The sequence below is a fragment of the Ailuropoda melanoleuca genome, chromosome 4, assembly GCF_002007445.2.
Source record: "Ailuropoda melanoleuca isolate Jingjing chromosome 4, ASM200744v2, whole genome shotgun sequence".
Taxonomy (NCBI): domain Eukaryota; kingdom Metazoa; phylum Chordata; class Mammalia; order Carnivora; family Ursidae; genus Ailuropoda; species Ailuropoda melanoleuca.
In genome coordinates this window covers 88,001,113-88,022,632 of record NC_048221.1, presented here as the reverse complement: position 1 = coordinate 88,022,632, position 21,520 = coordinate 88,001,113, and the positions used below count along the sequence as shown (strand labels likewise).

At 37.0% G+C, this 21,520-nt stretch overlaps 1 protein-coding gene across 6 annotated transcripts in view; it reads right to left on the bottom strand.

Annotated features, from left to right (window-relative positions):
* AFTPH (aftiphilin) overlaps window positions 1-21,520 on the bottom strand; it is a 65,861-nt gene that overhangs the window by 31,403 nt on the left and 12,938 nt on the right. For all 6 annotated transcript variants that reach the window (XR_004624935.1, XM_034659222.1, XM_034659223.1 and 3 more), the window contains one exon: window positions 5,338-7,301. Coding sequence is in view for 5 of the 6 variants with exons in the window: in XM_034659222.1 (XP_034515113.1) it covers window positions 5,338-7,269 (1,932 nt within the window). In the remaining variant the exon portion in view is untranslated. The remainder of the gene's footprint in view (window positions 1-5,337; window positions 7,302-21,520) is intronic.

Sequence of the window (21,520 nt, the reverse complement as noted above, 5' to 3'; positions counted from 1 at the left end):
TATCTCCTTTAAAGTATCTTGTACTTAAGGTAATCCTAAAATTCCTTCAACATATTTCTAGTTAGTTTTCTTTTCTTCCTTTGGAACAAAAGTTGATTAATGTTAATAGTTTTAACATTGATAGCATTAGATCTTGTTCTTAAGTGGAAGTTTAGAAGAACATAAAATCCAGTGGGTAATTTAATCTTCCATTTAAGAGGTTACCTAATGCCTTGCCACCGTTAAATATTAAGTAAGATATCAAGTACAATCTACAATTGTACACTTGGTCAATTCCCAATTTCAAGCTATAACGTAAGAAGAGTGACCAACTGTAATATTCACCATGCTCTAAAAAGATGTTGTGGTCCTTCTGCACAATTTCTGGATAAATCTAATAAAGTAGTTCTACCTATTCTGGAATTAAAGACCAGAATTTCCTGAGGGAAAAACAACAAAAGAAATTGCTATCCAGATACTTCAAGTAAGCGAAGAGCTATAAAGCCAAAATCTCAATTTCTTTCTTTAAGAAAAAAACTGAGATATAACTGACATATATTATATCAGTTTCAGGTGTACAACATAATGATTTCATATGTATATACTGCAAAATGATTACAATAAGTCTAGTTAACAGCCATCACCACACATAGTTAGAAAATTTTCTTTTCTTGTGATGAGAACTTCTAAGATCTATTTTCTTAGAGATTTTCAAATATACAATATAGTATTATTAACTATAGTCACCATGCTATACATTACATCTCCAAGACTTATTTATTTTATAACTGGAAGTCTGTATCTTCTGACCATTTAATTTATTTGGTTGCTTATTTCTGTTTACAGTAATAAGTACAGGTTCATCCACAGAAAGGAAAACTTGCACAAATCTTAGGTAGATGATTAAATAAACAAAGATGAAAATGTAGGGTTAGTTAAGAGTCAGTCTGAGAATGCTTTCTGGTGAACAAACCAAAAATTTAATTTCAAAATAAAATAGGCCAAACTATTCATAATTGTCTTCCTTTTTCTTTTTGTGATACTCTTAATTTTTAAGGCTCTCAAAACAAATCTTCATCCAGTAACACTTTCCCAGTAGCATTATTAAGTAGATGGCTAAATAAGAAAAAATTACTCATAGCTTCCTTTTCTATATTCAGTTAATATAAAGAGATTACTTACCAATTACCTAAATTCTCAAATAACAGCCACAGCAACATTTTAAAAATTTTATAAAAGCTCAGAGTTAAATGTAGTACTTAGAATATTAACCTCATTTACCATACATCTAAGAAAAAGTAATCTTGGTTATTTCAATCAAATTTCCTTTCTGGAATATTAACAGATGAAAGGAAGGAAGGAAGGAAGGAAGGAAAGAAAGAAAGAAAGAAAGAAAGAAAGAAAGAAAGAAAGAAAGAAAGAAAGAAAAAGAAAGAAGAGAGAGAGAGAGAAAGAGAGAGAGAGAAAGAAAGAAAGAGAGAGAGAGAAAGAGAGAGAAAGAAAGAAAGAAAGAAAGAAAGAAAGAAAGAAAGAAAGAAAGAAAGTAAGTTAGTTAAGTAAGTAAGTAAGTTAGATCTGGAAAAAAGGACTGCTTTGAAAATAAGGATTTTTTTTGTTATCATAATTTTGCTTTGACTCTTAGCCCAAAAAGCAAACAGTTTGGACCTCTTCTCCAATTTGTACAACAGAGATACCTCTACTTGTTTCCTACAATTTATAAGAATGTTAACAAGAAAATGAAATACTGAGCTCTGGGTTCTCAGAAAAAAGTATTCATTGAAAGGGAAGAATCTCTCTCAATAAATGGTCATGTATGGCTTTACATCAAGGCTTGAACCTCTGAGGCTCACTAGACCCACATTTGAGAATTAGTTTGACTAAGAACGTTTTATAAGTTTGAAATATATCTTCTTGGTTGACTTTTAACTAAATAATAAATTATTACAATAAAGCTGCAACAATTAACTGTCTCTTGACCCAAGGAAGATATATTTGATTAAAATATTAAAGTACCTTTTTGGTAGCCTGAAAAAAGGAAAGTACTAAAAAATAGGGACCCAGATCATGTCACAGTGAAAACTAGAAATTTGAAATGGCAACTGCACCATTTGTCTCATTTCTCAAAACAAAGAATTGTTCCCCATGTTTGTTTAATTGAATTAACTGAACTATGAATTCTTAAAAACTCACAACATTCTGTCAAAGCAGAATTTGGACAAAATGACTTGAAGGCACTCTATTCTGTTCAGGACAGAATTATTGCATCCAGGTAAGATTCAAGAGGAATAAATCATTCTAAATTTTACTGTTAAAAACCTAATGTTCACTGTTATTTGGGGCTCCTGGGTAGCTCAGTCGGTTAAGCGTTCAACTCTTGATTTCAGCTCAGGTCATGATCTCCTAGTCCTGAGATCGAGTGCTATGTCAGTCTCTGCACTCAGCGGGGAGTCTGCTTCTCTCCCCTTCCCCCTTTCCTTCTGCCCCTCCCGACACTTGTGTGTGCTAAAATAAAAAATCAATCTTAAAAAAAAAAAACCCAATGTTCACTGTCATTAATATGTGAGGACTTCTGTGCTGTCCCCAACACTGTAGCAAGTAGGAGAAACATTTGAGAAAAAATACCTGTGAATCTAATCCTCTCCTAAGGGACTTCGATTAATGTACTTTTCCAGCATATTCTGGAAAAGGAAGAAACTGAAGGCCACAAGCTGCCCTCACAACAGCAGGGTAAGAATGAAAATCACTTCCAATTCAATCATTTAAACTCAGCAGGGCTTACCCATTTCCCTACCTCAACTTCCTTCTAAACTTATCTTCCAGCCTCTTCCAACAATTCCTCCTTTCCAAAATCCATCTCTAAAGTCTACTCACTTTCCAAACCCATTAAGCAAAAAGTCTGAGGGCCAAGCCAAACAAATCTCAGGCAGTCTTAAATGTATTTTGCCACATCTATAGTTTTTGCTCTATCTTTACAAAACAGAATCATACTACAAAATTTTTATTTTTCAGTGAATTTTTTTCATTCACTTTAAAATTTACTGTCATTTTATCTTCACAAAAGTCCCTTGAAGTGGATATTATCTCTCTCTCTTTTTTTTTTTAACAAACAACTGAGCTCAGAAGTAACTTGTCCAAAATCATAAAGCTTATAAGAGGCCGAGTCAAGATTCAAACTCAGATTTGTAAGATTATATGAAGCTTATATACTTTATTACCTCTTATATCCAGTTATCAAGTTGTAAATAACTTCAACTTGTGTAATGCAAAAAATTCCTTTTTAAAAGCGGTCATACTTTAAAAAATTCATTATCTCATGTTAAATGTCTACAAGTTTTAGGGCTATACAGATCACTGAATACCAGTGTCATCTTACAGTAAGATGAAACTAAATGGGAAAGGTCAAAATCAACGGTCTTGGTTTTGCGTTACATAATTAGTTTACTCCTTGTTTAAAATGGAAACCTTCTACTTCAATAATAAATTAATCAGTAGGAATAATACACATTTGCCAAATCATATAATAACTGAATTAGCAAATTAAGCTATTCAGACACTCACAGTCAAATGAAAAGTGGTAAGCTGTTTCCACCACCTGGTAATACCATAATATCATCTTCATGTATCAAAGCAATAATGTATAACCATTTCAATTAACACTCAGACTTTGGAAATACTTCTAATTGAAAATGGTTTGCTTAGCAAAAGATAACTGAAAGAATTTGCAGATTCTTTTTTTTTTTTTTTAAGATTTTATTTATTTATTCGACAGAGATCGAGACAGCCAGCGAGAGAGGGAACACAAGCAGGGGGAGTGGGAGAGGAACGCCGGGATCACGCCCTGAGCCGAAGGCAGATGCTTTAACCACTGTGCCACCCAGGCGCCTCAGAATTTGCAGATTCTGATCTTGTTCTTAGTATATTTAAAAGAAGCTGGTGATGGAGCGCCTGGGTGGCTCAGCCGTGAGGCGTCTGCCTTCGGCTCAGGGCGTGATCCCAGGGTCCTGGGATCAAGCCCCGCGTCAGGCTCCTCTGCTGGGAGCCTGCTTCTTCTCCCACTCCCCCTGCTTGTGATCCCTCTCTCGCTGGCTGTCTCTCTGTCATATGAATAAATAAAATCTTAAAAAAAAAAAAAAGAAGCTGGTGAGATAAGTGTTGCCTATATCAACTGTCACTACAAAGCAGTGATTTTCTAGGGAGTGCTCTTTTCAACACCTGCAGGGTCGAGGAAAAGTTAGGTTTAGCACAGGGTACAACTTAGGACTGGGGAACAAGCTGGATATCAAACTGCATCTCTAGGAGCTACTTTAGGTCAAAATAAATCTTAGTGAATCTTCTCAAAGAGTCTGGAACAGAAAAGGATAAAGTACAGGCGCTGGGGGGGTAAAAATATTCTCTCCGACACACCTACTCCCCAAGAAGTGTAAACAGAAACGTACGTTTGCAGGAAATTATAACCAAATAAATACAGCCACAGTAAGTCAACCTATGACTGCTTCTTGTTCTAGGTCTAACCCTTAATTCTTCTCATAACTCTCATTCCAGGTCTTTAGTTGCTGTCAAATTATGAAGTCCAAATCCACTTTGTTCAAATTCTCTTTCTATCCCTTCAATTCCTTACAGCCTTCAGCAGGGGCTGAGGTTTCAAATTCGGCTTGCTCTCTCCTGCACTCAAAACTGTACTTCAGGGGCACCCTGGTGGCTCAGCTGGTTAAGCAGCTGGCTCTTGATTGCGGCACAGGTTGTGATCTCAGGGTACTGGGATCAAGCCCCTCCCTGGTCAGGTTCTGCGAGGAGTCTGTTTGAAGGTTCTTTTTCTTTCTCCCTCTTCCTCCATCCTACCCCTAGCTCGTGCACATGCACAGGCTCTCTCTCAAATAAATAAATCTTAAAAAAAAAAAACCTCACAACAGGCTGTACTTCAATTTCCTAGGTCTTTTGGTGGGCAAAATGAAGAGACATTATTTCTGAAACTTAAAAAAAATCTTCTGTATCTCAGTTTAACGTTCTTCTAAAAAATCACTGGAAAAGTAAAAACTGAAGGATTCATTGGATAGTTAATTACCCAATTAATGAATTTTTACATAAGTGGTATTTATGTTAATCAAAAAACCAAGCTGACGAATTTCTGTAAATATTAAACTCACTGAGATAAAGAAAAAGCTTACTAAGCATTACTCACTATAGGACGCCTACTTAAAGTTTACCAAAGGGTTGTAAAAAATGTAACTAATCTACAAATCAAGCAAGCATTATGTATCATAAGAGATTCCTTCAACAGGTTCCCAATCTAAAAGTACTTTCAGAAAAGCCTTCACAGCAATTAATGTATCATACAAAATAGAGAAAATCAGTAAATACCTGAACTGAAGTGGCTGTTTCCTGTAAATGGCCACCAGCAACCGCTCCTTTGGAAGCTGCTGAAGGGACACTGTGCATTTTGGGGGTTCCTGAAGTATCAATCTTTTCATCTGTCCTATGTGACTGCCAGGCTTCCTTTCGATGGTGAGATTCAGTAGCCTGCTGGTCTCCAAAAGCAGCCCAAGAGCAACTATCTTTCTGTCCATCCTCAAAAGCATTCCAATCTACAACTTGGCTAGGCCCAGCTGAACTGAAGTCCGCAAAATCATCGGAGTCTTGAAAAGCACTGCAGTCATCTCGAATATTTGGCACAGAATCGAAATCTCCAAATTCACCTTCTTGCCCAATTTCCAGTTTTGAAACAGGATCAGTGCCTGTCCCGGAAGACTCTCCTCCCAACTTACATTCCTCTGATAAACCATCAGAAGTCTGTTTTAGGTCAGACTCAGTGAATATAATTTCATCTTGGCAAGAAACAGCATTTGTATCCCCAAATTCTCCAAAGTCATCACCTGGTTCACTAAAATGTGGAAAGTGCTCTGAGGACTCTTCAAAAGTGATATCGCTCATTGAATCTTGAGTACCAGAAACAAAAGGTGGAGTTGTGCCACTGGCTGTGCCGAAGTCACCAAACTCATCCTCATTAGTATCGTTGCAAGTCACAAAGTCGTTACTACTATCACCATTTTTTACACTTATAGAATCATCCAGAACATTTTCTTCTGTAGGATCAATGCTGGGGCTTTGGGAATAAGTAAACTTTCTACTTTCTTCTTTGGAAGAACCAACTTCATCATCAGCATCAGAAGTTTTAACAGAATCCATACATAGGTCAGCACACTCAGAAGTAAACAAATCAAGTTTTTCCTCAGTTTTACACTCTTCTCTCATACTGGCTTCTGAATTATCAGCTGAGTCTGCCAAACTCCAAGGCTTTGACTGAACACTTGCTTTTAAAAATTCATCCCGTTGCGATGCTGGAAGGCCTTGTTTTTCAGTACTGAAACCTCTGGTACTCATTATACTTATTTCTGAAACACAAACCTGATCTTCTCCATCCATGTCTCCTTTATCATCAAAACTTCTACCCAAAGACACTGCTTTTACAGAATTCAGTTCACTGACTCTATTAATTTTATTGTTTTCCTGAATGGTTAATGCTTCTCTATCATTTAAAACTTCACATCTTATTTCTTCTAGTTGTATCCTTTCCTTTTTGGAAAATGTGGCAAAATCTGCGAATTCCTCAGCAGGACTAGGTGCACAGTCTAAGTTATACCCAGTACTATGAGTGCTAAGAGGCTTTCTTCCTTCTGAATTGGCTACAGTGTCCAGATCATCTGTTCCCTGAGGATTTACAGTTTCCAGTACTGCAAACCCATTTGTTAGAATCTCCAGACAAGGAGGCTTTTCACCATTGCAGCTCTCTAACTGCTTGGTTTCATGAACAACACTCATATCAGTTCTAAAATCTCCTGGAGAGAAACTTTCCGGTGTTCCAACATTCTGTCTTTGCTTCACTATAGTATTTAAATCTCTGGGACTTTCTATGCCATCAATGGAAGTATCTAAAGTTTTAGATGAAATTATTTCTTTGCTGGTGGTAGACAGTAAAACATCAGACTGTCCTTTTACAGGAGAAGAAAATTCAGCTGTGATGTCTTTATCATTGCCATTTTTAATGGACTTAAAGCTAGTAAGGCTATCTACATTTTCTGAGAAATCATGAATTGGCATAAAATGGTTTGAAGGTACAAACTCTTCCTTGGGACGAGTATAATCTGGTGTATCAAAATCAACAAACCCTACACCAGAAGGGCTAACTTCTGAAAACCCACCAAATTCCCCAAATTCATCGTCATCGTCATCCTCGGCTCCATTGTCTAGTGGTGGTGGGGATGAAGAGTACATTCGAATGATGTCTGGCTCCATTATTCAACTGCTTTCAAATAATTAATTTACACCTGAAAAAAAAAGAACAGATTTTTTTTGGGGGAGGGGATAGATTACATATAATAAAGTCTTTCAAAGTTCCTCAAAGCTATTTCAAAACAATGCAAATTTACAGTGCTCTGTTTTGTACCTTTTAAATTATTTTTCTCTTAGGTGAGATTACTTTACACAGCTATAATGGCAAAAAAAAAAAAAAATCCTCTCTTCCAGTTCCAGTGTATGTTTCCAAGAACACTGGTATTACATTACTGAATTTGAGGTTTCCAAAAACGTCTGAATAAACACAAAAGTATTATCTACAAAATTTTCTCTTGGGGAACTTGTTTGTTCTCTTCTTCCCAGTCCACTGGGGATTCAGGGCCTGCCTTATTGATTTGTACGACTTCTTTATAAACAAGACATGAAAATTTTATCTCTAATAATTACTACAGATATGTTCCTCACTTTGCTTTTCAATGTTTATTTCTGACGCAAGTTAATTTTTTTTAAATAGACTTTTTAGAGCAGTTTTTTTAGAGCAGTTTTAGGTTCTCTGCAAAACTGAGCAGCAACAGTGGACTGCTATATATTCCCCACCCCTATTCATGCATAGCCTCCTCTATTATGAACATCCTACACCAGAGTGGTCTACTTGTTACAAATGATGAACCTACATCGACACACATCATCACCCAAAGTCCATAGTTTATATTAGGGTTTGCTCTTGGTGGTGTACATTCTATGGGTTAGGACAAAAGCATAAATATGTATCCACCATTACAGTATCACACAGAGTAATTTCAATGCCCTGAAAATCCTCTGTTCCACCCATTCATCCCTCCCTCTCCCCTGCCCTGGCAACCACTGATCTTTTTACTGTCTCCATAGTTTTGCCTTTTTTGGGATACCATACAGTTGGAACCCTACAGTATGTCACATCGTATGTAGCCTGTACATACTGTATGATTGGTTCTTTCCCTTAGTAACATGCATCTAAGCCTCCTCCATGTCTTCTCATGGTTGATAGCTCATTTTTTTTAGCACCGAATAATATTCCATTGTCTAAATGTACTCCAGTTTATTTAAGTCATTTTAAAAAATAACTTTCAATACTGAAATCATTTCTGACTTAAAGTAAGCTGCAAACACAATATAAAGTTCTCATGTATACCCCCCCAATTTCCCACAATGATAGCATGGTAAATAATGATAGTATATGACCAAACCAGAAAACTGACACCAGTACAACACTATTAACTCAGCTACAGACCTTATTTAGATGTCACCAGTTTTGTGTATGTGGTTCTGTGAAATTTTATCACACATGCAGATTAGATTCAAATAACCACCACTATTAATTGGGATAAGAACTGCTGCAAAAATAGTTCAATAATATTCATCTATATAAAGAAACTCCCTTGTGTTACCTCTCAATATTCACACCCTCCCCAAAGCCCTAACTTGTGCCTGCCACTGATCTATTCTCCATCACTATACTTTTGCTACTTCACAAGCATTATGTACATGGAATTATACAATATGTAATTCTTCAAAGTTGGTTTTTTTTTCACTCAGCTTAAGGCCCCTGAGATCCATTCATGTTGCTGCATGTCAAGAGCTCCTCCTTTTTTATTGCCAACTAGTCCTCCACTGTATAGCTGTGCCACAGTTTGTTTCTCCATTCGCTCAATGTAGGACATTTGGATTATTTCTAATTACAAATACAGCTGCTATGAATATTTATGTACAGACTGTTATCTGACCATGAGTTTTTAATTCTCTAAGATAAATTCTCAGGAGTGCAATGCTTGGTTACAATAAGTGTAAGTTTAACTTTATAAGAAACAGCCAAACTGTTTTCCAAAGTTAATTTTTAAGGGGACAAACTGATCAACTTTTCTTAGTAATTTTCATTATTTTGCTTTCATGTAAGCTTGAGATTTAATAAATATTCACTTTTAGTTTTTTCTTTTAGTTGTTTTCTTTGCATTTAGTTTTTTTTTAATTTATCATCATTAGTTTCTGATGTAGTGTTCGATGATTCATCTGCATTTAGTTTTTAATACATCCAGAATTTATTTTGGTATATGGTCTAAGGCAAAGGTCTAAGTAATTTTTTTCCTAAAGAGCCAAACAATTATCATAATCCCATTTACTGAATAATCCTTCCCATACCCATTAGTTTATGATATCTTCTTTCTATATACATTTAACTCTCAAATGGAATCTATGTCTGGGTTATCCTGTTCCTTTGTAATAAAAAGTCAAAGGTGCCACAAGACAGATTTACATTAAAAGCAAAGGGAGAATTAACAACAAAAGTCCTAGAATAAAACCAGACCATAAATTGATACTTTCAATGAACTGAAGCCCAAGGAATATTTCCTGCAATTCACAGTTGCAAAATTAGATACACGAAGAAAATATTTTACTACGAAATTCAACCAGTTTTGTAAACTCAAAAAATAAAACAACCACTTTCTTCCAACTCTCAGAATAAAATTTCATAAGATCTTCCAGCTATAGGGAGAAGGTACCTTAGAAAGGGGTGCCTGGGTGGCACAGCGGTTAAGCGTCTGCCTTCAGCTCAGGGCGTGATCCCGGCGTTCTGGGATCGAGCCCCACATCAGGCTCTTCTGCTATGAGCCCGCTTCTTCCTCTCCCACTCCCCCTGCTTGTGTTCCCTCTCTAGCTGGCTGTCTCTATCTCTATCAAATAAATAAAAAATCTTAAAAAAAAAAGCCACTTAATTTAATTAGATATGAGGAAAATGACGCCTGTTGGTAAGCAACTTTCCCAAAGGTCATACAGCTGGTTAGTAGAGAATGGCTTCAGAATTTTGAAAAGGATCTTTGAGGTCAATGACTGGTCAGTCACTGAGAGTTATTTGAAAGAAACTGAACAAGTCATAAAAAAAAGAAAAAAGACTCCACTGTAATATATCTATTTTAAACTGCCCTCCTTACAAAATCAGCATCATAAAGAAGAAAATGATGGCTTTACTTCTGAAATACCTTCTTTTCTGCTGATTTAAAGAGAAAAGGCAGATAACAGTAAAAGATACATATAAACCCTATTTTCCTCCTTTGTCCAGAGTCCTGATAACATCTTCCAATGCTTAGGTATACAGGGTGATTTGACCTCTAATGGTTTCCCTGTGATTATAATTTCTATTTTTAAAAATACTCTGATTGTTAATGAGCGTGTGGAGAAAAGGACATTTGCACACACATACTGCTGGTGGGTGTGTAAATTGTTAGAAGGCTTCCAGAACGCAATCTGGCTATACTACACAAACTGTTTTTTTCTTAAAAGTAAAACAAAATGCTCCAAAGGGATTACTTAAGCAAATCATGCTTTGTCCTTCCAATAGGATACTATGTAGCCATTGATATCATGATTCCTTTTTCTTTTTTTAATTTAAAAGCATTCACAATATTGGCAACATGTCAAAAGGACAAAAAAGCCAGCCTGAAGGGATTCTTAGTGGTAAAATCAGTGAAAACTTGAGCATCAAAATAAAGATAATATTGGGGGGCGCCTGGGTGGCACAGCCATTAAGCGTCTGCCTTCAGCTCAGGGCATGATCCCGGCGTTATGGGATCAAGCCCCATATCAGGCTCCTCTGCTATGAGCCTGCTTCTTCTTCTCCCACTCCCCCTGCTTGTGTTCCCTCTCTCGCTGGCTGTCTCTATCGCTGTTGAATAAATAAATAAAATCTTTAAAAAAAAATAAAGATAATATTGGATTATAATCCACTGAATAAAAGAATCAAGTGTCAGTCCTCAGATATAAACATGTAAGATACTGTAGTTTCAAGTATCTCCCCACAACATACTCAGTTACAAAGAAAAAAGTGTAACTTTACAGTGGTGGAGGCTGACACTTCATCGAATGATCAAAGTGAACGTCATTAGCAATGGGAATATTGAAATCATGCATCACCTGACAAGATGCAGTAAGAACACTCCTGGAATATTCCTGCCCAAAATACACAACCTGAACCTATTCATGAGGAAACTTCAGACAAATTCAAATTGAGAGACAGTCTACAAAACAACTGGCCTATAATCTTCAAAAGTATCAATGTCATGAAAATTAAGGAAAAACTTAAAAACTCTTCCAAATTAAAGATGACTAAAGAGACATGACAAGTAAATTCAACACTGGATTTTCAACTGGCTTCCCTTTAGAGGTCATTATTGGGACAACTGTGAAACCTGAATAGAGTCCAAGGAGCAACGTGTTGATGCTAATTTCTTGATTTTGAGGGCAGTATTGTGGTTATGTAAGAGAATGTCTTTGGTTGTCAGAAATGCACACTAACACCCTTGGGAGAGATGGGACATCAGGTTGGTAACAGTCTCAAATTATTCTGGAAAAAGACTTATTATTTGTACCGAACTTGCAACTTTTTCTATGTTCGTGATCATCTCAAAATGAAAAAATTAAAAGCATTCAAGATTTATGTTTGCATTTAAAGGTGCACATTGTATAGTAAATATGTGCTACTTATATAGTATCTTATTTTTAAAAATTGTGGCAAAATACACATAAAATTCACTATTTAAAAATATAAAAAATTACTGTTTTAACCATTTTTAAATGTATAGTTCAGTGGCATTAAATACATTCAAACTATTGTGCAACCATCACCACCCATCTTAGAACTCTTTTTACCTTCCAAAATATTAAAATGTTTTCTGTACTCATTTTTAAAAAAGATTTTATTTTTTATTTATTTATTTGACACACACACACACACACACACACACACACACAGAGACTCCACACTGAGCATGGAGCCCGACGTGGGGCTTTATCCCATGACCACAAGATCATGACCTGAGCTGAAACCAAGAGTTGGATGCTTAACCAACTGAGCCACCCATGTGGCCCCGTTTTTCTGTATTCATTAAACAGTAACTCCCCATTTTCCCTCTTCCCAGCTCTTGCAACCAGCATTTTATTTTATCTCCATGAATTGGACCATTCTAGGTACCTCATATAAGTGGAATTACACAGTAGTTGTCCTTTGGTGACTGGTGTATTTCACTTAGCATAATGTCCTCAAGGTTTATATATTTTGTGTAGCATGTGTCAGAATTTCATCCTTTTTAAGGCTGAACAGTATTCCACTGTATGCGTATACTATCATCTGTTCGCAGACAGCTGGGTTGCTTCTACCCTTTGGCTACTGTGAATAATGCTGCTATGAACATAGGTGTACAACATACCTTATCTTTTTTCTAACTTTTTGTTTGGAAACAATAGATTAATATAAAGTTGCAAAAATAGTAGACACCTGCACACCCTTCACTGAGCTTCCCCTAATGGTTAGTCTTATACAGTTCTAGCACAATAGCAAACCTGGAAATTAACCATGTTGGCACAGAACTATTAACTAGACTACTGACCTTATTCAGTCCTCACCTTTATAAAAAACAAAAACAAAACTTGCATCCACTTGTGTTTATGTGTAGTTCAGTTCAATTTTATCCCACATACAGATCAGTGTAACTACAACTATCAAGATACAGAACTGCTCCCTCTCCCGCACCCCATCCCTGGGCAACCACTGACCTGTTTTCTGTCTCCATAGTTGTAATTTCAAAAGTGTTATGTAAATGAAATTATACAATATGTAACCTCTTGAAGGTAACTTTTTTCACTAAGTATAATGCCCTTACGGTCCATCCTGGTTATTGCATGTATCAGTAGCTCAATTATTTTTATTGCTGAGTAGTATTCTATGGTACAGATAGACGAGTTTGCTCAACTACTCATCAAATGAATGACATATGGGTTATTTCCTATATTTTATTATTATAAGTAGTACATAAACTACATTAATAATATATGTACCAGGGGCATATTTAAATAGTATACATATTAAAGATGCTAACAACATTAATGTACAGGTTTTTGTGCTAACCTAAGTTCTTATTTTCTGGGATAAGTGCCCAAAAGTGTAATTACTGGGTTCTATGGTAAGTGCACGTGTAGTTTCCTAAAAGTCTGCCAAACTATTTTTCAGAGTGCTGTACCATTTTACCTTCCATAATACTTTACTTTTTTTTTTTTTTTAAGATTGTATTTCTATTTATTTGTCAGAGAGAGAGAGAGAGCATGAGTGCACAAGCAGGGGGAGCAGTAGGCAGAGGGAGAAGCAGGCTCCCCACTGAGCAAGGAGCCAGATGAGGGATACGGGACTTGATCCCAGGACCCTGGGATCATGACCTGAGCCGAAGGCAGATGCTTAACCGACTGAGCCACCCAGGTGCCCCCATAATACTTTACTTTTTAAAGACCATGTGTGATGTTTCTTATTAGTAGAATCTGTTCATGGTTAACCTACTGCTTTTCCTAAAACTTTTCATTGTTTGAAAAATGAAATATTTTCCTTGGTTCAGGCTTATTTCAAACTCAGATGTCAAGGAAATACCAAGATCTGAATCAGAAAGTTTGTAATCAAACCAACAACACAGAAAATAGTTTTCTTGTCACATCTTGAAAAAGTACTCTCTTTCTCCTTCTAGATGCAACAGGCTCTCTCAGCCTCCCAGACTATGAACGTTTCCTTCTTTCTCAAAACTGTGTCACCTACTGATGGGAAGAACTTGGGCTACACATTCCCCTTCAGCAGGTCTTGGCTTTGGTCCATTCATCCTTCAAAAATCTTAGAGAATGCTACTCTCAAGCTCCAGTCAAGAATGACAACCAGCCAGTGTGGAGGAAGCTTGAACTTTCCAAAATTTTCCAACTCAGTAAAATTTGTTAGTTGAAGTATTATTTAATTGTTAATTGAAGTATTTTTTTTTTAAGATTTTATTTATTCATTTGACAGAGAGACAGCCAGCGAGAGAACACAAGCAGGAGGAGTGGGAGAGAAAGAAGCAGGCTCCCAGTGGAAGAGCCTGACGTGGGGCTCGATACCAGAACTCCAGGATCACGCCCTGAGCCGAAGGCAGACGCTTAATGACTGAGCCACCCAGGCGCCCCAATTGAATTATTTGTATGATGAATTAGCATAGTAAGTTTGACTTAGACAAATCCTCTTTTTTTTTTTTTTTACACAGAAAATATAGACTTTAAATAGCTATTCCTACTTAACAGGAAAAAGGGATAGATGAGCTACTTTAATGCTGTGCCTGGCACACAGCGACCTTAATAAATGTTTCTTCATCCTTCTTAATGCACTACTTATTCACACCACAAGGAGTTCTAATCAGTTGTCTAATTTCTTTATAATCTGAACAAGCACATACACACGTGTGTGTGTGTGTGTGTAGAAGGGTGTGTTCAAATTCCCATTTTTATGCCTGCTTATTCCAAGACCCCTTAAACAAGTAATTGTTTAAACAAGTAATGGGGGTATCTAGGAAAGGGTCAAGCCATAGTATACACAAAAAGTAGACATGGGGCTTTCATGCTTGGGTAATAAACGGGGTAACCTGAAGTTAGAGCATGCAGATAGAGAATTCGGCAGACCTCCTGCACTTTGGAGATATGCCCATGGGAAATCACATCCTTAATACAGAGCCTAGGGACACTGTACATGAAAAATAGTAAATAAAAATGCAAGCCAAAGAAGACCCTCAGGGCTACAAACCATGAAAATCAAAGGATCCTGGCTTCGGTAATTCTATTATAGGAGACCACTACAGAGGGGCCTGGGGAATAATCCACAATCCGAGTAGCAATCAGCAGCGGAATCCTGAGTCCTGTGTCAGATTAGCAGCCAAGGTAACAAGGCATACAATGGGTGAAAGTGATTCAATATTAATCTCTCACAAGAAAAGAAGCTGCACCTGCTCAAGGAGTGCTAGCCTCAGGTCTGAAATGGTCATGGAAAAGAAGAGGTGGTAGGTCTGTAGGTAGAAAGCTCTGGGGTCAAGTGGAAAGGTGGGCTTGGGAACACAGAGGAATGAAAGGAGGAATGGGGTTAACTACCATCCTCAGACTATCCGGCAATTTAAAAATAGTTTCCCAGGGGCGCCTGGGTGGCACAGCCGTTAAGCGTCTGCCTTCGGCTCAGGGCGTGATCCCGGCGTTATGGGATCGAGCCCCACGTCAGGCTCCTCTGCTATGAGCCTGCTTCTTCCTCTCCCTCTACCCCTGCTTGTGTTCCCTCTCTAGCTGGCTGTCTCTATCTCTGTCGAATAAATAAATAAATCTTTAAAAAAATAAAAAATAAAAAAAAATAAAAATAGTTTCCCAAAAGGAACAAAGTTGGAGTACTTAAGTTACCAGGTATCGAGACCTGGTTTAAAGGTACGTGTTATGTGATAACAAAGATGCCATTGCAGTGTGGAGGGGGAAAGGACAAGCCTTTTTTTTTTTTTTTTTAAATAAATAGTGCTAGATCAAGTGAATACCCCCACAGGGGGGATCAATCTTTGATTCTACCTAATAACTCACACAAAAATCAGCTCCAGACAGACTGTAGGCCTAAATGTGAAAGGTAAAAACAATCAACCTTCTTAAGAGATTATTTTCATGACCTTACGGAAGGCAAGGTGTTTTAAATAGGACACAGAAAGCAGTAATCATAAAAGAGAAAATGATACATTGGACTTCATTAAGATTTAAAACTTCTGTTCACCTAAAGAACAACATTAAGTGGGTCAAAAAGGCAAGCCACTGCCTGGGAGAAGATATCTGTGGTACATTAACTGTCAAAGAAGTCATAGCCAGAACATACACAGAATTCCTACAAATCAATGTGAGACAACCCAACAGAAAAATGGCCAAAATACTTGAACAGGTAAATCACAAAAGAGATTATCCAAATAGCCAGTGAGCATATGAAAAGTCGTCAGGGAAATGCACATTAAAACTACAGTAAGACACTACTATACACCCACCAGAACAGCTAAAATTAAGACAAAACAATTTTAATCATAGCTACCAAAGGCAACAATATGGAACAACTGGTATTCCCATACTTTAACGGCTGGAGTGTAAACTGGTATACCCACTTGGAAAACTGTTGGGCAGTATTTACTGAAACTGTACCAGGTACATACTCCACAACAGTGAGTATATACATGCACTGAAGGCATGAACAAGACTGTTCATGACATCTTTATTTTTAACTAAAAATAACCCAAGTGTCCATCAGCAGAATGGTTAAAAAGAATAATGGTATATATATATACACACGAATGGGGTACATTATGAATTATTATTACATGCAACAACATGGATGCCTATCACAGACATGATGTGTGAAAGAAACCAGATATACACACACAAAATACATACTGTGTGATTCCATTTCTGGGAAGTTTAAAACAGGCAAAGCTAAACTACAGTGGTAATTCAGAATAGGGGTACCTATAGCAGGTACAGTATTGACTGGAAGGGGGTATAAAAGAGCCTGGTACGTGCTAATAATATTATTATCTCTTGATCAGAGTACTAGTTACACAGGCACATATATTTGTAAAAATTCATCCCATTGTACACTTAAGACTTATATACTTTGCTGTATGTATGTAACAATAAAAAACAAGAAGTGTGTCTCAGAAAATCAACATACTTAGATTAACAACAACTACATTCCAAGTGAATGGATATATAATAATAAGCATACCATTCTATTAAAAAAAAGTTGTGCTTATTTATACTTTGCCTAACTCTGGGATTTAAGGTAATATATGTATGTCTCAAAAGATAGCATAGTGTAGGAGAAAGATCTTGGACTTGGATTCAGACAGATTCTAGGTTCAGATTCCAGTTTCCTCATTTACGAATTATGTGAGTTTGCCCTCCTTGAGCTTTAGTTTCCTATCTATAAAAAAGGGCTAGCAGTTCCTCCCTGTCAATGCTGTTGTGAGGATTACAGATAACAGACCTTCGGTACCTGGCACATTCTGTGCCTCAGCAAGTTATCAACTATCATTACATTTTAACTTAAACCAAGTCTGTGGTTCAAACCATAATCTACCCTTAACAAAAATCTAAGCCAATGTTGGCTTAGTTGCCAAAAAACATTCTCATGACTTGGCATATACTCTAAAAGGTCACTGAAAGAGTAAGTCACTTAAGAAAAATATCACTAACCACACTAAAGATACAAGACATTGACTTTATTGCCAATTTCTATAACTCATCCCTGGAAAATATGAAACAATGCCCAAGGTGGAAGGACTGAGACCACAGTCTCTGAACTACTACTACTGGTAGTTCAGAGCCTCACAGTAATTTATTAAAGGAATGGAGGTTTTGATGAGGAACAGGACAATGTAACCCAGAAGTCCTCACTAGTAACCTGAAGTAAACTGGCTGTAGATACTATCCATTTAGAGAAAAGACCACAAGAATAAGGGCTTCTAAGGTACCTGGTTGGGATGGAAAGGATTCTACATATTCCTCTAAGAGTTAATCCTTGACCACCCCTCTATCCTCCATCATTCACACAGTGTATTAACTATCTTAGGGTCTTCGGGCTCACATTTGGTGGTAGTGGTGGGGTCTCTAAGAGGCCCTTTAGGAATTTCCCAGATTCAAACACTGAGAGAACCTTGCAGACAAGCTTAAAATGCACCAGAAAGAAACTCCCACGTTTTACAGGGCACCAGCCAAGCTACATCAATGTGCAGCCAGATAAACACACCCAGATTATACAATCCCCAGCTTTACTGAGGACCTTTTACTCCAAATTTAGTTTTACTGGACTGGAATGGGGGTGGGGATAATGGAGAACACAAACAAGCAGAAGGATGGTGGTAAGAAAAGAAAAAAGACAAGACAAACAACCATATCTGAAGTTGTGCTACAAGCTTTGAGTAGCACAAACTCCCCCAGCAAGGTTTAGTTAATGGATCACACAAATAAAAAATGCTACCTTCTTACCATGATGTCTGACGTTTTTAATGAGTCACTTGTCAAATCATTTGGGTGAGTGATGGGGAAAAATATGTATTTTCTTTAGAAAAATGAAAGAAAATGTTACATAAGCAATTAACAACATCGATTTGCATTACAAATGTTGCCTGCTACCGCAGTAATTCAAATTATTCAAATCTTTACTGTAATATCCTCACGGGAATTTTAAGATATTATCAAAATATACTGTCAATGAATCTGCCCAGCCTACATTCTGCTTAAGAGTCATCTCATCATCTTGTCTCAAAAAGAGCCCTTCTTCTGAGTGATATGAAGATAAGATTTTAGTTAACTTTCTGGTTTTCGATACATCTAGAGATGACTGCACCATGCATGTCGCAAAAGTTTTTATAATTCTAAAATTGACAATCTGTAAGAATGATAATTTTCATTTTCTCTTTTTGAGTGGTTTGTCCTCAGCATCTTATATTGGCTCTATGGTGCCTAATAAAACAAAGAGAACCCCTAAAAACAGATGCTTTTTAGTAAAGAATTGAGGAAAGTTTTGTTGTTATTATTTGTTTGTAGGACTCCCTTCAACATAGGCTGTAAACCTCAAGGCTATTTAATCAAACCTCCATAATCCTGAAACTGAGTATTTTTAAGAGATCCCATAATTCCTTCAAACTTGCTGATTTAAAAACAAAAACCCAAGACATCATAGATACCAACTGCGTAACATGCAGTATTATTTAAAACATTTGTTGAGGGGCATCTGGGTGGCTCAGTTGGTTAAGTGTCTGCCTTCCACTCAGGTCATGATCCCAGGGTCCTGGGATTGAGTCTCTCATTGGGTGGGCTCCCTGCTCAGTGGGGAGTCTGCTTCTCCCTCTCCCTCTGCCCCTCCACCCCACTCATGCTCTCTCTCTCAAATAAATAAAATCTTAAAAAAAATTTATTGAACAAATATTATATTCCAAGTGCTTTCATTTTCTGCTTATGCCAATATCAAGTTAACATTTATTCAATGCTTACTATGTGTTGATACTATGAGAAAAGCATTCATGAATTATCTCATTTAGTCCTCATACTATGCTATGAGGTAGGGATTATTATCTTCATTTTACAATAAAAGCTTAGGGAGGTTAAATAATCCTTCATGGTAGTGTAACTACTAAGCAGTGAATCTGTCACAAGCTAATAAAATACCTGAAATATGTCTTATTGCAGAAATAATTGACAGCAAATACTAGAATTACAAGAATAATCCCTTAAAGGTTTCTGAGTTGTCCAGAAAAAGGTTTCTGAAACTTCCACAATTTGGAAGGAAAAAAAAAAGAGGCTTACAACCTAATAACCAACAAAAATGCCAAGAGGCGAATGTCTTCTTTTAATATTAATGTACATGGTAGTAAAAATGTGGTGAAGAATGAAACAAGCAGCAAAATATCTTTATAACTAAGTTGATCACCCTCAAAAGGCCAGACTGCCAAAAATAACAACCAAATTTTCTGTCTTCCCGATTCTGATGTCAATAAGGATGATTCACAAAAGTACAAATATCATACATAATGTAAATGACGACATAAGCAGCAACTCACATTCACTCTTCAATGAATGTTGCTAAATAGCAGTAAGAGTTATCATTTTACAGATGGTAGTTTTCAAAAATTCCTAAGAAAGAGCTCTCCTTTTTCTGTATATTTTAACTTTCTACATAAATCCATAAGGCATTTTATTTGTGTTTGTATGGCTGCACAGTAAAAATTAAACAAGATAAATAAAAATATCTGAAATTGTTTTACCTTTAATTAATCCTATCAACTGACCATATTTGAGAGATTACTAGCTACTTTTCCCCAAAGGGTACTTCAACTTGAAATTGAATAAATGATATTGGATAACTGCTGATAACAAAGACAACAAAACAGAAGCAGCAGTGAGGAAAGATGCAATAGCCCTGGGAAATAGTTTTTTCCCTAGTACTCTGTACACAGTTACAGAATAAATTAGCCACCTTAATTTTTCCCTCTAATATCCCTGAAACTTTACGACGAAAACAGAATCTAAAAACAGGAATTATTTCATTTTCATGTCCTTTCACTAAACTCGTGCCTCCATCTACAGTATTGTCTACAGATAACCCCTGGACCTTATGTTCTCTATCTGAATTGCTTGCTCAGAGGACCCTTTGAATTTCTCCATTACTACTGACGCTTTCTCAACAAGATTGTAAATGTTCAAGAGTCTTCCAACCTCAAACAAATCAGAGCAAAACAAAACAAACTCCTCCCTTCTGTGTCCTTCTAGCTCTCCTCCTCCTCACCACCAAGCTTCTTCAAAGGGCCCTATCTATTCGCTATCTCTACTTCCTAAGCTCCCACTCACTCCTCAACCCAGCACAATCTGGCTTCTTTCCTACCACTCCACTGAAACTGCTCTTGCAAGAGGTACTTTACTTGAGCTCAAAAGACTGGAAATGTTGTGCAGGAATAGGCAGGCCTCTGTTGTTGGCCACTGCATCCTCAGGGCCTGGTGCACGGGAGGAACTGAATACACTATTATTGTTCTTGCTGGGGCATTTACTCCAATGACCACTCGCAAACTGTCTCCTCCTCCACCTCCCACTAGGTTTCTATAACCCTAGCTCTGGTGCTCCATCAAGTAAGTTAGGAAACACCGAAGTTCAGTTAAGGTAAGTAAGTGTGATCTGAGAGAGGCTGGTCTGAAATGTAACACATGTAACACATGTAAAAGAAAGCAAATCCAATCATTCGTACTGCACCTGTCAGAAAAAAGAGTATGCTGAGAGGGGTAGTACTTATATGCAAGCTAGGGGAAAAAAAACAGCTAAAGGACAAATTTTTGTTCATGTGTTTTTAACAGACCAGCTAGCATGACTCTCTGCTTTGATTTGAGACAGTTTCTCACCATAAGTGGAGGTGTCAGCTGGTGTCTCCAGAGCGTGATGTGACTCTGGATGGCCCAACTAATTTCCCCTGCTCTTGTTCTCTGCTACCAGCAACTTTAATACTCCTTGTTAAATTTTCCACAGATTTGCAATCAGCCAACATGAATAGCTGACATGTTTTGAAAGAAATTTCTTGCTGTAAAGCTTTAGATTTAAATTCTGGTCAAGACTGATGAGTTAAACCTCAAGATCCCATGGTATTCTGAAAAAAATAAAAACCAAAAACACAAAACCTACTTTGTGAACCTTCAAAACAGAACCAGAACCCCCCCCTCCCCAGTCTGTAACTAAAATACGTGTATGTTGGCAGGCCTTTGGCAGCTGCCCTTCCTGACAGTGCTACTCTCCATATTATAAATGCCTACCATGAGAGCAACTCACCTTTTAGAGAAAAAAGCCATCTAGTAAAAGTTCTAAAACTGCAACCAAAAGCAGTTAGAATTCAAT